This window comes from Syngnathoides biaculeatus, chromosome 4, assembly GCF_019802595.1.
Source record: "Syngnathoides biaculeatus isolate LvHL_M chromosome 4, ASM1980259v1, whole genome shotgun sequence".
In the NCBI taxonomy this organism is placed as follows: Eukaryota; Metazoa; Chordata; class Actinopteri; order Syngnathiformes; family Syngnathidae; genus Syngnathoides; species Syngnathoides biaculeatus.
Window position 1 is genome coordinate 23667505 of NC_084643.1, and position 14079 is coordinate 23681583.

Genomic DNA, 14079 nt, shown 5'->3' on the forward strand with positions numbered 1-14079 from the left:
CATTTCATCGAAACTTATCATTACCACTATTTTCATCAATTCTCTGTCCCACTTATCCTAAGTTCTGTTTTATTTATGGTTATTTGACCGTACAGCTAAGAGTATAACACCCACCCCCAATGATAAACATCTCCACAGTGAGGCCCACAAAAAATTAAAATCCTCAGTATGAACTGGACTTGACCAACAAAACACACACAAATGAAGTAGATCTCTTTTTTTATTTGTGTATATAGTATGTATATATACACACATATAAAAAATAAGGGAATATGTACAATGATAATAAATATCAACGTGTTTGTACAAGAAATAATTTACTTAACATTACTTTAAGAACAAACAAAAGATCAATAAGATAGTAAAGTGAAACCAGGTCATATGAAAACTGGGATGAACACAAATGAAAATACTTCACTGGAGTGGTTATGGCAAACAAATGTGAACAGATTAAGACTTAAAACACATGCATTTTACTCCAGCAAAGGACTTCGACCTGTTCAATCAATCTTTAGATTTTTTTTTTTTTTTTTGGCAAAATGCAAAGTAAAGCAAAGCCTGATAGCAGAAGAAAAACTCCAGATAACACGACCAAGTACCAGAGTATTCAGTGATGAGTTAACTTTGTCAAAGTATCGAATACTAATCAAGTGCACACATTCTACCACTGATCTGCTTTAAATCAGAAGTTTCATATTTGGTTTTTGGCAGCTCACCAATTAAATAATGATTTTGGTACATTGGTAAGCCTTCATAAAGAATCAGATCCAGCTGATCACAGCTGACACTTAAACAGGAAACAAACAGAAAATCCATTAGCCTTAAGCCATTTTCTTCCTTGAGGGAACATTTTGCTGCAGTTAAAATATTCAGAAAGCTTGCAGACATCAGCTCAGGGTTGCAAAGAGGACGGACAGCTGATTATTGAACTGTTTCAGAAAAATAATTTAGGAAAAATACAACAGAAAAAACATCTGCAGTCTACTTTGGCTTACCCAAAGGTGACGTGACGCATGGAACACAGCCATGAAACAAAATCCTTTCCTTGAACCATAAAACCAAGGCTTTTTTTTTCCAAAGAAAGCATTAATGTTTTACAATACTGTATCATATTCAAAACTCCAAAAATGCTTTATCCAAAAAATGTTGTACAAGGATGATCAAAATGTAGAGTCCTTTTCCTGTTGGTCATGCAACAAGTTGCTCTGACGGCCTAGTACCTCTTTGACCATGGAGTCATTTGGGATATGCAAGATTTTAGACCATTGTCCACAGTGTGTTTAAGAACAGAATATTAACTTCTTGCTCAGCTCTCCTGGGCCATCCAGACATGTCCCAAGAATACCCCTGTTTAGACAAAAAAAAAAAAAAAAAAATCGAGAAAATGTGGAAAATTGAGTAACAGTAAGATTGCAAAAAAAAAGACACTTATTTATTGTAGATGCAGTGAAATGATACCTGTAAAATATTCAGAGAAGCTGTCGTCCGGCAGCCCGTTAGTGTGGAAGTAAGCCTTGTGTGCTTCTCATTGTTCTTCACCTCTATGTCCAAAAGACACCAACCCCAAACTTGGGTCTCCGGACCTCAGTAAGGTAGGCAGGGGATTCATGGCATCCTGTTACACACTATAGTCCAGGCTTGTAGACATTCAAAGCATTGGGTGTGTGAATGAGCGTTGTAGTTTCCTTCATTGCAGGGCAAGTTACCACTGTCACTATACAAAACATAAAGCACTTTTGAAAACATCCACAGCAGTCGCGACAGTGAGGATTCAAACTACATTCTCCATGCTTTGTTGTCTTTGTGTTGTTGGAACGTCTGCAGTCTTTTGTCTTATTGCTGAATGCCAACAGCATTTTCTTTTCCAAGGGAATGAGAAAATATCCAAAAGAGTTCAAGTCAAACACAAATTCTCATCAACATGTGGTTCTCATGCACTTTTAGTACATTGAAGGTGCTTTTGAAGGTCACCGTGGATGGTGGAGCCTGGAATGTAAGCACTTGTTTTTTCTTCACAAAAGGTTGACATAAGTCACTTGACAACAACTTGAAGACTGCAGTGGTCCTCAAGAAATTAAACAAAGAAAAAAAATCTTGGAGAAACGTCTAAATTCAAATCAACCATCACAACAAAATGGAATTCACTTAGCAGAAAAAAAGGAATTGGGCCAAAACATTTACAGAGATTGTCCTTCATTGAGAAACTCCCGTGTCTTCATTTTATACCACTTATGTAGCTCTCTCTCTTTGTATCGCCTTTTCACAAGGCTCCTCATACTCAAAAATGATTGTTGTCTTCCTTCAACATTAATTAGCCTCCTCTTGGCTTACAATTACAAATAAGAGAAGACTGGCTTCCAGGTATAAGTGCAGTACAAGCTGAAAATTTAAGTCTCGGTGGAATAGTAATCTTTTCCTTGCCATCCATCAAACGTTCCCAGCACAAATGCTGGTAGTCACATGTATTAAATGTACCCTTCAGATAATGCCATTGGTTTGATTACCATGCCTAGGGTGTAACTCCTGTACAAGTACACAATTTCGATGAATGGTCATGACACAGTGGAAGCAGAGAAAGTTCAAGACTTGGTAGTGCAGAGCACACAATAATTATGAGTATGTGTTGGTGAACCATGGGTGAGAGTCTATATTTAACATGCTATAAATGTCTGCAGTGAGCCAAACAGGCATTGGCAGGGCGAGGGAAAGAGCATTTGTAGGTGACAACGTGTCACTCACTGAAAAAGAGAGAGAGAGAGAGAGAGCAGGCATCCTCAAAAGGAGGGAGGTAGGTTGGTTGTTTTTTTTTCCAACTCAAGGGAATGGCGGAATGACGGCGGAGGAAATGCCTAGACCGACGACTCCTCTGGATTGGCGTCGGGCAGCACACTCCTCTGCTGCAAAGTGCGTCTTAGCTCGTCTTTGAATGGGCTCGAGTAGTCATTCCCACCCATGCCCAGACCGCTCAGCCCGCCAGCACCAGCGCAAGCCCCGCTAGCCCTCTCCTCCCCTGCTGTGCTCAGGTTCAGGCGAATGTAACCATTGCTACCGGAGCCTCGGATGTTGGTAAGACTGAGACGGCTGGGAGAGTGGATGGGCTGGCCTGGAATGGCACTGGGTGATGCCGTGCTGCTGACGCTGTTGGGCCCAAGGGCGTGACCGGGAACAATTTTAAGTGAGCCGTCTGAGTAGTAATAATTGGCACCCGTTTCCCAGAAGCGGTCCTCGTCGCTGGGCATTTTGCTGGGCACAAAAGTGGGTGGCTCCTTCGGAAGGGTGATGGGATAGACCAGGGTGCTTTCAAGAGGCTTCATGTCAGCTCCCTTTCCTAAAGCAAGCTTCAGTCGCCGGCGAAGGTAGAGAGCTGCAACCAGGAGCAGGATGCACGCTGCACCAAGGGTGATGACCAGCACCCAGAACAACCCCATTCTTCTGTCTGGAGCACGGGCTTCCATGAAGACAGGAGCACTTGCGACTACAGCCACTTGGTAGCGCTCGGTTTGAAACTTCACCCCTTTTTCCTCAGAATAGCAGATGTAGCGCCCAGCTTGGATCTGGCCCGCTTCAGGCACAACAAGGGCCTTGAGGGTCCGGTCAAAACGTGGCCCTCCGGCCTCGGGGTCACCAAGAAGGAGCTCCCGGTCGTTGACAACCCATAAGGACTGGGCCAGGTTGGAGATCAACTGGCAGGGTAGCACCATGTCTGAGCCCACCACCACTGTAACATTCCGAAGGCGAGAGTGCTCTAGAGAGGAACAGTAAAGGAGGTAGGGAAGGAGACAGGAGAGATGATAGATTTAGTGTCAATTACTGTTATTCAAATTTATATTCAATATGACCAAGCTCTCATCCACACAATTTACTCAGCTAGAACTAAATGCATTCCCTCATTATATCAAGTACATCCACTTGAGCGTCTTACTTGTTCATGCACTCATAGAAACCCCCACAAGAGCGCACTGCTGAGGCACACCCACTCACTCACCAGGGCTTGGGATGGAGACGGGCTTGTCAAACTTTGCTTTTCCACGGCTGAACCTTTCCAGCATTAGGTCTTGTGACAGAGAAGACGTGGATCTGAAGAGGAGAACACACTTTTTAGTTGAACCACATTCTTTTGACAGATACTATTAAAGACAAGATTTGATCCTGGATGCTTGTGGCATTCAACTTAAATTTAAAAAGGTCCAAATCAAGAATATTCCTTGAAGCAAAGGTCTGCAAGATCATTTAATGTTTATTTATTGTGATATATATTTAGGTGTAGACTGATATCATTTTTGTTGGGCTTTTGAAGACTTTGGCATCAAGACTTAAAGTACAAATAATATTCTACATATTTAAATGAATAATTTAATGTATATTCTTACCCTCGGTGGAGGTCAATGCGAACACAAGCGCGACCCTCACTGTCCCAAGCGCAGTAGGGGTCTCTGGCGAGCAGACAGTCTGGCTGAGACTGATAGCGGCTGCAGTTGGCTAAGGGCAACTGGAGAACCTCTGAACGAGAGCCGATGTAGACATACTTCTAACGAGAACCAATGAGAGAGAGAAAAGAGAGAATTTGATAAAAGGACCGCTGAAAAGGAAGAAGAAAGATACCGACAGAGACACTGAGAGAAAGAGACTCATTTCGGGGTTGGAGGAGATAATGGGATAATCACTCTCAATTACAATAACATTTACCCCACGACCCTCTTTCCAATACAATCTGGGCTACACTCTTTTCACAAAAGCTGCAATAAAATATCTGTTGTGGCTGAGTCAACATCAATGAGATAAACAGTGGATTTCCAGGGCTGCCCACAAAAAAACAAGAACAACAAAAACGCATTGATACAGAGGGACAAGCCAATATGGAGGCTCAGGGAAATAAAGTGTCAACGAAGAGCAGGCAGACTGAGAAAACAGCAGGGGGACGACACAGGTTCAATTTAAAACGGCAGCCCAGGATTGTAATTACTGTTATTGTGAAGCCGGTTTTGGGATTCATGAGGTGACAAAGGGCAGCTTGATGACAAGGTAAAAAAAATGGTAATGTCTCAGGACTCTTAATAAAGCTCTGGTATTGTGTCTAAGATGTTTTTGAAAGCTTATCAGAAGCTGCAAATAGTTTATATATATACTTATAAATGTAGGCAAATAATGCTTTCCACCAAAGTATTCACATATAAAGACAAATCAAATGAAATAGAAAAACAGATTTTGCATGAAAAACTAGGAATGCCTTAAGTAACAGTATTAGACTTCAGATTTTTAGACTGTATATTTGTTTGAAAATTTAAATTAAATCTGAACTGCTGAGTAACAGCCTTAATGAACTATGATGATCTTTCACCCTCTCTGTATAATATTATCATTGTGATATTATTCTGGAAACATTCTGATACATTCAGTCGGAGCTTCACTAGTGCCACACTACAATGTATCACATGTCGTAGACTCTGGGAAACAGCAAAAATCTGTATTTACCTTAGAGTGGGAAATTGTCAGGCTGTCTACTGGTTGGGCTATATCAAAGAGCTGTATTTCTTCTATCACATGAGCTTCAGAGCCAAGGATAACCACCCTTTGCAGCCAGCCCTCAGCTGTAACACACAGAAGAGGAAACCCAAAGTGGATTAACATAACTTAACTTTTAGTTGATCCGTGAGACACAAGATGAAACATTGAATTCACGATATAATTCGTCTGTCAATTACACTCACCTTGAAAAATGCATGCAGTATACCCTTCCTTATTCATGAGGTATGTACACGGGAGCGCTACAATACAATACTGTCGCGTCACTGGGAGGCTGGGGGCGCTCCCAGTATGCTATGTGGCATTCAGGATTTAAATAGTGTTCAAAGTGCAAGTTTTATGTCAATTATTTATTCAGTCATTGTTTTATCATTTGCTAGTTATGCTATTCTGTTTGCTGTGGTGTGATAATTTTAGCTTCGAGATGACACCACGATTGTGCATGATATGTTGACAAATGACTTGCCTCGACTGTCACTATGTGGAGGAATGTAAGCTCGTTCTTCTGCTTACAAAAATAAAAGTGCTATTGTTCCTCGGTGCTTTGTGAGCGCCATCATATGGTAGCTTGCATGCATGCTAACAATGTAACTGGTGTATTTGGTTGTACCTCATTGGACTAGTTACACAACATTTACAGATTTTGGAACTCAGGGCACACATAAAGTGCCCCGCATTATAAGGTGCCCTGTCCGTTATGGAGAACATTTAAGACTTTTAAGTGCACCTTTTAGTTGCGAAAATAAAGCACATTATGAAAAAAAAATGAAAGGAAAATCCCCAAGTATGCTAATGTTGAACAGCAAATGGACAAGAGTATATTGTAAAGCCAGGGGTTAGAACATTGTCTTGGTTTAACTGCATTTTACTTAATAATGTAAATAATATGATGTATTTTTCATATACTATAAACACCTTTTTAAGGCAGACACCAATTATGAATGATAAGATACCACGTTAAAAGAATGCAACTTGAAGTTGTCAGTCACAGCATAATGTCCTCGTGTGAAGTACTGGTGGTGTAGCAAGACATACTGTTATGCCTTTACTTCAGTATAGAGTTTTTTTTTTGGCGAAATGATAAATTGTATGGTGTAGTGTTGTAAAAAAACAAAACAGAACAAAACAAAAAAAAAGACCACTGGACAAGTCCTCCCCCCTTACATTTTCCATCAGCTGTTGCTATGTTGCAGCTAATAGCTAATCAAGCCGACAGCCCAATTGGCACAATGAGTGCACGTCTGCCAAGGGCCCTGTTGAGTTTGTGCTGTGAAGCACAACGAGGGAGGATCTGCACTTGGCTCAGGAAAAGTGAACATGTATTACAGAGCCTGTGTGTGTGTGTGTGTACCAATGTGTGCACACATTGGCCTCATGCACTGCCCACAGTCCGTGTCTGCTGCTTCTAAACAGTTACCTGCCACGCAGTCGTCATTTAACGACTGCGGCTAACTGAATGCTAAATAGTTTCCCTTTCATTTATGTAACATCACCCAGAATTTTCAATCTGATTTGTTTTGCTCATGATTAAGATAGCTGCTGATTAAGCTTGATTTAAGCCAAAAGAGGACACCTGCACATGGACCCGATGGCCATTCACGAGAGATATTAATTAAGTCGCACATACGCTGACATTTCCTTTGATGCATGAAGATGAATCTTGGCATGCAAATCAAGCACTTAATTGAAACCCAGCTGAAATGTGGCCAGATGGTGTGTTGTTTTTTTTGCCACCTTGCTTAATACCAGTACCTGTCTAAGTATAAAGCTATAAGCGGAAAATGCTCATCTTTTCAACAATATTATGTGCTGCCCATCTAAATAACAGACATACTCTTAGAAGGATCTGGTAAATTATCATGTTCTGTGCACTGAATACATTTTCACCACCAAGACACAATACAGTATGATACACTAAGAGGTGTGTAAAAATAACAATCATAACATTAAAAATGTATTTCCACCAAGTAGTACTTTTCAATTAGACTTACCACGGCACAGTATAGAACAAAGGAACTTTACAATGTACTGTGAATAAACAAGACCCGTAAAGAAGAGATACAAAGATGTTTGAAACCAAGTGAAGTCATGATTCTCTGAAGAGCACTCAAACCTAAGTGTATCTCGTGCCACTCCACTAATCCCGGTCTGTACATCACCAATTGTGGCCAGAAATTGTACAGTATTTGGTAACCTGCACAATGTTTTGCATATAAGTCATCACCATAATATACTGCTTGGTGGAAACTGGCAAACCCGAAACATGTTATAGTTTGTACCTGTGCCAAGGAAGAGAACATTGTAGGCTCTTTGATCTAGACCAGTAACCCGATCCACGACCAGCCTTGTGAAGTTCACACCCTTGGTGAGAAGCAGGGGGCGAGCAAGTGCTTTGTCCTCCATCAGTGGGTGCTTCTTGGCAAAGTTGAGTGTTGCATCAGGTAGCTGCAGAGAGCTGTTGTAGCCGCTTTCCCTTTCTAAGTTTGTGATACACTGAAGCACAGAGAAGGAAAAAAAAGTTAGAATGGGAGAAAAAAATGCAAATTTAAGAGAAGAAGAGAATGAAGTAGGGAGTGTCCAGAATGAATGCGACAAGAGGGAAACAGAAGAAAAGTTTTTAGCATGCCTTTCTTTTTCTTTCACTCCCGGACCGTACCACTACACCACTTTCTGTATATTTTCATTCTGAATCATGAGTTTACAAGAGCTTTTCACCTCTTCTCATCTATTTTTCACCATCATCACATCACACGACAACAGTATAACCATATTTTCTTGTTTCTCTACATCTGATTCTTACCGATCCAGGCCGTGGGTTGGGAACAGGTCCATTATAGCGCCCCCACTTTTGCGACGTCTCCCTGTATTCCTTGTAGGAGCCTTCAAACACCTTCTTCACATCACTGATCTGGTACTGACATACCGCCGACACGTCCACGTCACCCCTGAAACATTGCAGGCGAAGCAAGAAGTTAGTGATGTGCAGTGGCATAAAAGGAGAGAGACGGATTAGCTGTCATGCTGTTGTGAGAAATGTGACGTTTCGCTTGCAAGTAGCTTCTGTGCTGCTGCTCACCCAGCAAGGCAAAAGAAGAGTGGGCGTAATGCCATCCCTCTATCCATTTTCTGCACCACTTAACCTGACTAGGGTCACAAGTGTCCTGGAGCATATCCCAGCTATCTTTGGGTGGGAGGCAGGGAACACCCTGAGCTGGTTGCCAGCCAATCATGGGGCACATATAAATAAACCCCCATTGACACTCACATTCACACCTACGGCAATTTCGAGTCTTCAATTAACCTTATCCATATTTTTGGGATGTGGGAGGAAACCCGAATAACCATGTAGGCACAGAGAGATCATGCAAAGTCCACAGGGGCGAGCCTGGATTTGAACCCGCCTCCTCAGAACTGTGAGGCGGATCATGTGCTAACCAGGCTGATGTCACCAGCTACTTATTCCTCAATCATATGTGGAAGCATATTTGGTAATAACCCAAGTGCTTTTAAAATGGACCGTGGATATTTTGAACTTGTACTGAGAGGGACGTGTTTTTATAATTTGGAAATCACAGCTCCTGAGTTTAATATGATGAATTCAATCACAAAACAGCGCTGGTATCTCAGCATGTCAAAAAGCTAGCAGATTCGATCAGATAATGGTTTAAACTGTAAAGTCATTATTAGAATCATTAAATTATCTTAATGTCATCTTTTTCAAAGCTCGGGGGCTAGAAGGAATCCCCAGCAAATCACATTGGGAAAAAAGGATTAAGACCCATTATGAAGAAACAAAGCTTAAGTTCAAAGCTCACTCACTTTGCCACGTAATATTTCAACAAGAGTACAAAAGTCTCCAGTCAAAGAACACTGCCTCGGGACAGGGGACGTCTAAATTTGGAAAAAAGAAAACTCCTGCCCTTGCTCCTTTTTTCTTGGTTCTCAAACAATTCATCGACACATAACATTTACAGAGTGGCCCAAAAACATTTAAATTTGGTAATGGTAAATGGTAAACACACTTCCCTCCATGCCTCTCTCCCTTCTCCTTCTCCCCATCCATGAAGAAGCTTAGCATTGTAAAATTGCAAATACCTATTTGCCATTAGAATCAAACTTCTTCTTCTTCTTTTCCTTTCGGCTTGTCCCGTTAGGGGTCGCCACAGCGTGTCATCTTTTGCCATCTTAGCCTATCTCCTGCATCTTCCTCTCGAACCCCAACTGCCCTCATGTCTTCCCTCACCACATCCATAAACCTTCTCTTTGGTCTTCCTCTCGCCCTTTTGCCTGGGAGCTCCATCCTCAGCATCCTTCTACCAATATACTCACTCTCTCGCCTCTGAACATGTCCAAACCATCGAAGTCTGCTCTCTCGAATCTTGTCTCCAAAACATCCAGCTTTGGCTGTCCCTCTAATGAGCTCATTTCTAATCCTATCCAACCTGGTCACTCCGAGCGAGAACCTCAACATCTTCATTTCTGCCACCTCCAGTTCAGCTTCCTGTTGTTTCTTCAGTGCCACCGTCTCTAATCTGTACATCATGGCCGGCCTCACCACTGTTTTGTAAACTTTGCCCTTCATCCTAGCAGACACTCTTCTGTCACATAACACACCAGACACCTTTCGCCAGCTGTTCCAACCTGCTTGGACCCGTTTCTTCACTTCCTGACCACACTCTCCATTGCTCTGTATTGTTGACCCCAAGTATTTGAAGTCGTCCACCCTCGCTATCTCTTCTCCCCGTAGCCTCACTCTTCCCCCTCTACTTTTCTCATTCACGCACATATATTCTGTTTTACTTCGGCTAATCTTCATTCCTCTCCTTTCCAGTGCATGTCTCCATCTTTCCAATTGTTCCTCTGCGTGCTCCCTGCTTTCACTGCATATGACAATATCATCTGCGAACATCATGGTCCAAGGGGATTCCAGTCTAACCTCATCTGTCAGCCTATCCATTACCACTGCAAACAGGAAGGGGCTCAGAGCTGATCCCTGATGCAGTCCCACCTCCACCTTAAATTCCTCTGTCACACCTAAGGCACACCTCACCATTGTTCTGCTGCCATCATACATGTCCTGTACTATTTTAACATACTTCTCTGCCACACCAGACTTACGCATGCAGTACCACAGTTCCTCTCTTGGTACTCTGTCATAGGCTTTCTCTAGATCCACAAAGACACAATGTAGCTCCTTCTGACCTTCTCTGTACTTTTCCACGAGCATCCTCAAGGCAAATAATGCATCTGTGGTACTCTTTCTAGGCATGAAACCATACTGTTGCTCGCAGATACTTACTTCTGTCCTGAGTCTAGCCTCCACTACTCTTTCCCATAACTTCATTGTGTGGCTCATCAACTTTATTCCTCTATAGTTCCCACACCTCTGAACATCCCCTTTGTTCTTAAAAATGGGAACTAGAACACTTTTCCTCCATTCTTCAGGCATCTTTTCGCCCGCTAGTATTCTGTTGAATAAGTTGGTCGAAAACTCCACAGCCATCTCTCCAAATTGCTTCCATACCTCTACCGGTATGTCATCAGGACCAACTGCCTTTCCATTTTTCATCCTTTGTAGTGCCTTTCTGACTTCCCCCTTAGTAATCATTTCCACTTCCTGGTCCTTCACTCTTGCCTCTTCAACTCTTCCTTCTCTCTCATTTTCTTCATTCATCAACTTCTCAAAGTATTCTTTCCATCTATTTAGTACACTACCGGCACCAGTCAACACATTTCCATCTCTATCCTTAATCACCCTTACCTGCTGCACATCCTTCCCATCTCTATCCCTCTGTCTGGCCAACCTGTAGAGATCCTTTTCTCCTTCTTTCGTGTCCAACCTGGTGTACATGTCTTCATATGCCTCTTGTTTAGCCTTTGCCACCTCTACCTTTGCCCTACGTCGCATCTCGATGTACTCCTTTCGCCTCTCCTCAGTCCTCTCAGTATCCCACTTCTTCTTCGCTAATCTCTTTCCTTGTATGACTCCCTGTATTTTGGGGTTCCACCACCAAGTCTCCTTCTCCCCTTTCCTACCAGATGACACACCAAGTACTCTCCTGCCTGTCTCTCTGATCACCTTGGCTGTCGTCGTCCAGTCTTCCGGGAGCTTCGGTTGTCCATCGAGAACCTGTCTCACCTCTTTCCGGAAGGCCGCACGACATTCTTCCTTTCTCAGCTTCCACCACATGGTTCTCTGCTCTACCTTTGTCTTCTTAATCTTCCTACCCACCACCAGAATCATCCTACATACTACCATCCTATGCTGTCGAGCTACACTCTCCCCTACCACTACTTTACAGTCAGTAACCTCCTTCAGATTACATCGTCTGCACAAAATATAATCTACCTGCGTGGTTCTACCTCCGCTCTTGTAGGTCACTATATGTTCCTCCCTCTTCTGGAAATAAGTGTTCACTACAGCCATCTCCATCCATTTTGCAAAGTCCACCACCATCTGCCCTTCAAAGTTCCTTTCCTGGATGCCGTACTTACCCATCACTTCTTCATCGCCCCTGTTTCCTTTACCAATATGTCCATTACAATCTGCACCAATCACAACTCTCTCGCTGTCTGGGATGCTCAGAACTACTTCATCTAGTTCCTTCCAGAATTTCTCTTTCAACTCTAGGTCACATCCTACCTGTGGTGCATAGCCGCTAACCACATTATACATAACACCCTCAATTTCAAATTTTAGTCTCATCACTCGATCTGATACTCTTTTTACCTCCAAGACATTCTTAGCCAGCTCTTCCTTTAAAATAACCCCTACTCCATTTCTCTTCCCATCTACTCCGTGGTAGAATAATTTAAACCCTGCTCCCAAACTTCTAGCCTTACTACCTTTCCACCTGCTCTCTTGGATGCACAGAATATCAACCTTTCTCCTAATCATCATGTCAACCAACTCCTGTGCTTTTCCTGTCATAGTCCCAACATTCAAAGTCCCTACACTCAGTTGTAGGCTCTGTGCATTCCTCTTTTTCTTCTGAAGCTGGATCCGGTTTCCTCCTCTTCTTTGTCTTCGACCCACAGTAGCTGAATTTCCACCGACGCCCTGTAGGTTAGCAGTGCTGGGGGCGGGCGTTGTTAACCCGGGCCACGACCGATCCGGTATGGGATTCTTTAGATGAACGCTCATATTTGTTTGGCACAGTTTTTACGCCGGATGCCCTTCCTGACGCAACCCTCTGCATTTATCCGGGCTTGGGACCGGCCTACAGATTGCACTGGTTTGTGCCCCCATAGGGCTGCATTGCCATTAGAATCAAACATGTTGGAAAAATAATTTATGACTAACGTGATTTCACCAGTGTATACAATATATCCAATTATGCCTTGAATACCAAATCATATACAATAAATTACAATAGTCAACACAAAAATTAAGAATTTTTTTTCCTTGTTTTAGGACAGTTTTAATGTCCTAAATCCAAATATCACATCTGTTTTGCTCAATCAGTTCAACTTTTTGAACTCTGGCCACAGGTTTTTGTTTACATCTACATGTATTTTTGCTTTAGTTGTTCAAATAAACATCACGTCCTGAATTTTGACCAGTGATCCAACATTCAATTTACAATACTTGTATCAATGTGTACTATTCAATTTACGGTAAGCACATTTTGTAACATTTGTCATAAACTGTTAACAACCTGATTTGATGACTGACTTAAAAACCTGACCTGAACATGAGCGACTGATGTCAATTTTGGATTTATTGATAAAAAATTGTCCTACATCAATTGAAAAGAAACAACTTACAATTTTTCCATCACACAGTGTTGTTATTAGTTATTATTTCTGAAACCAGGAGGAGACTATTAAAAGCTGTTAGAATCAAACATGCTGTTATCGCATTGCATTGTCTTTCCCTAAATCAGATTTAAATAATGGCAATGACAACGTTTGTTTTCTGTTATTTTTACCACTGGTCTTGTTTGTGTTTGACTCACCACTGAGCATGAAAGATGCCGAAGAAAGTCGTACCCCTCCAATCCTGCCCAGGCAGCGTGAAGACAGCCCGGAGGTTGTTGAAGGAGACATGACGCTCGGGGAGGGAACAGTCCAGACGGGCTTTTTGGAAGGTGGTCCATTTTTTCTGCAGCGTCCGGGTACCACCAAGATCACCCTACAGAAGAGACATCCATTTACAGTTACAAAAGAGCCTTTCCACGTTTACGGTTTTCTATACCTTTGGGATCAGAGGCAGGGTATTCCACAGACTGGTTGCCAGCCAAGCTTAGAGCACAAACAGACAAATAACCATTTACTCACTCAACTCACATTCACACCTCGGAAAAAATTTTAAATAAAAAAAAAAAAGATCTATTTTGTGTGTCTATGGGACTTGATTGTGGCACAGGCTTCTTATTAGTGATATTAGCAGCTTTCATCAGTAGCTTAAGATGTTACTGTGAGATTTCATTAGCATCTGTGTCAGGAACATAAAGATTAATTATTCAGTTACACTATAAACAAATAATTGTCTTTATTTTCATATAAAACCTTTAAAAAAGCCATTGTACCAACGAATATCATTCTCAATGTCCT

At 42.1% G+C, this 14079-nt stretch overlaps 1 protein-coding gene across 2 annotated transcripts in view; it reads right to left on the reverse strand.

Moving 5' to 3' along the window:
- Positions 1 to 222: 222 nt before the first annotated feature.
- The window catches only part of sema4c (sema domain, immunoglobulin domain (Ig), transmembrane domain (TM) and short cytoplasmic domain, (semaphorin) 4C), a 111594-nt gene continuing 97737 nt past the window's right edge, over positions 223 to 14079 (reverse strand). For both annotated transcript variants that reach the window (XM_061817013.1, XM_061817012.1), the window contains exons 9-16: positions 13482 to 13657; positions 8324 to 8468; positions 7803 to 8016; positions 5473 to 5588; positions 4371 to 4528; positions 3986 to 4077; positions 1459 to 3745; positions 223 to 1347 (exon numbers count right to left, since the gene is read on the reverse strand). In XM_061817013.1, coding sequence (XP_061672997.1) covers positions 2850 to 3745; positions 3986 to 4077; positions 4371 to 4528; positions 5473 to 5588; positions 7803 to 8016; positions 8324 to 8468; positions 13482 to 13657 — 1797 coding nt within the window. In that variant the 3' untranslated portion in view covers positions 223 to 1347; positions 1459 to 2849. The remainder of the gene's footprint in view (positions 1348 to 1458; positions 3746 to 3985; positions 4078 to 4370; positions 4529 to 5472; positions 5589 to 7802; positions 8017 to 8323; positions 8469 to 13481; positions 13658 to 14079) is intronic.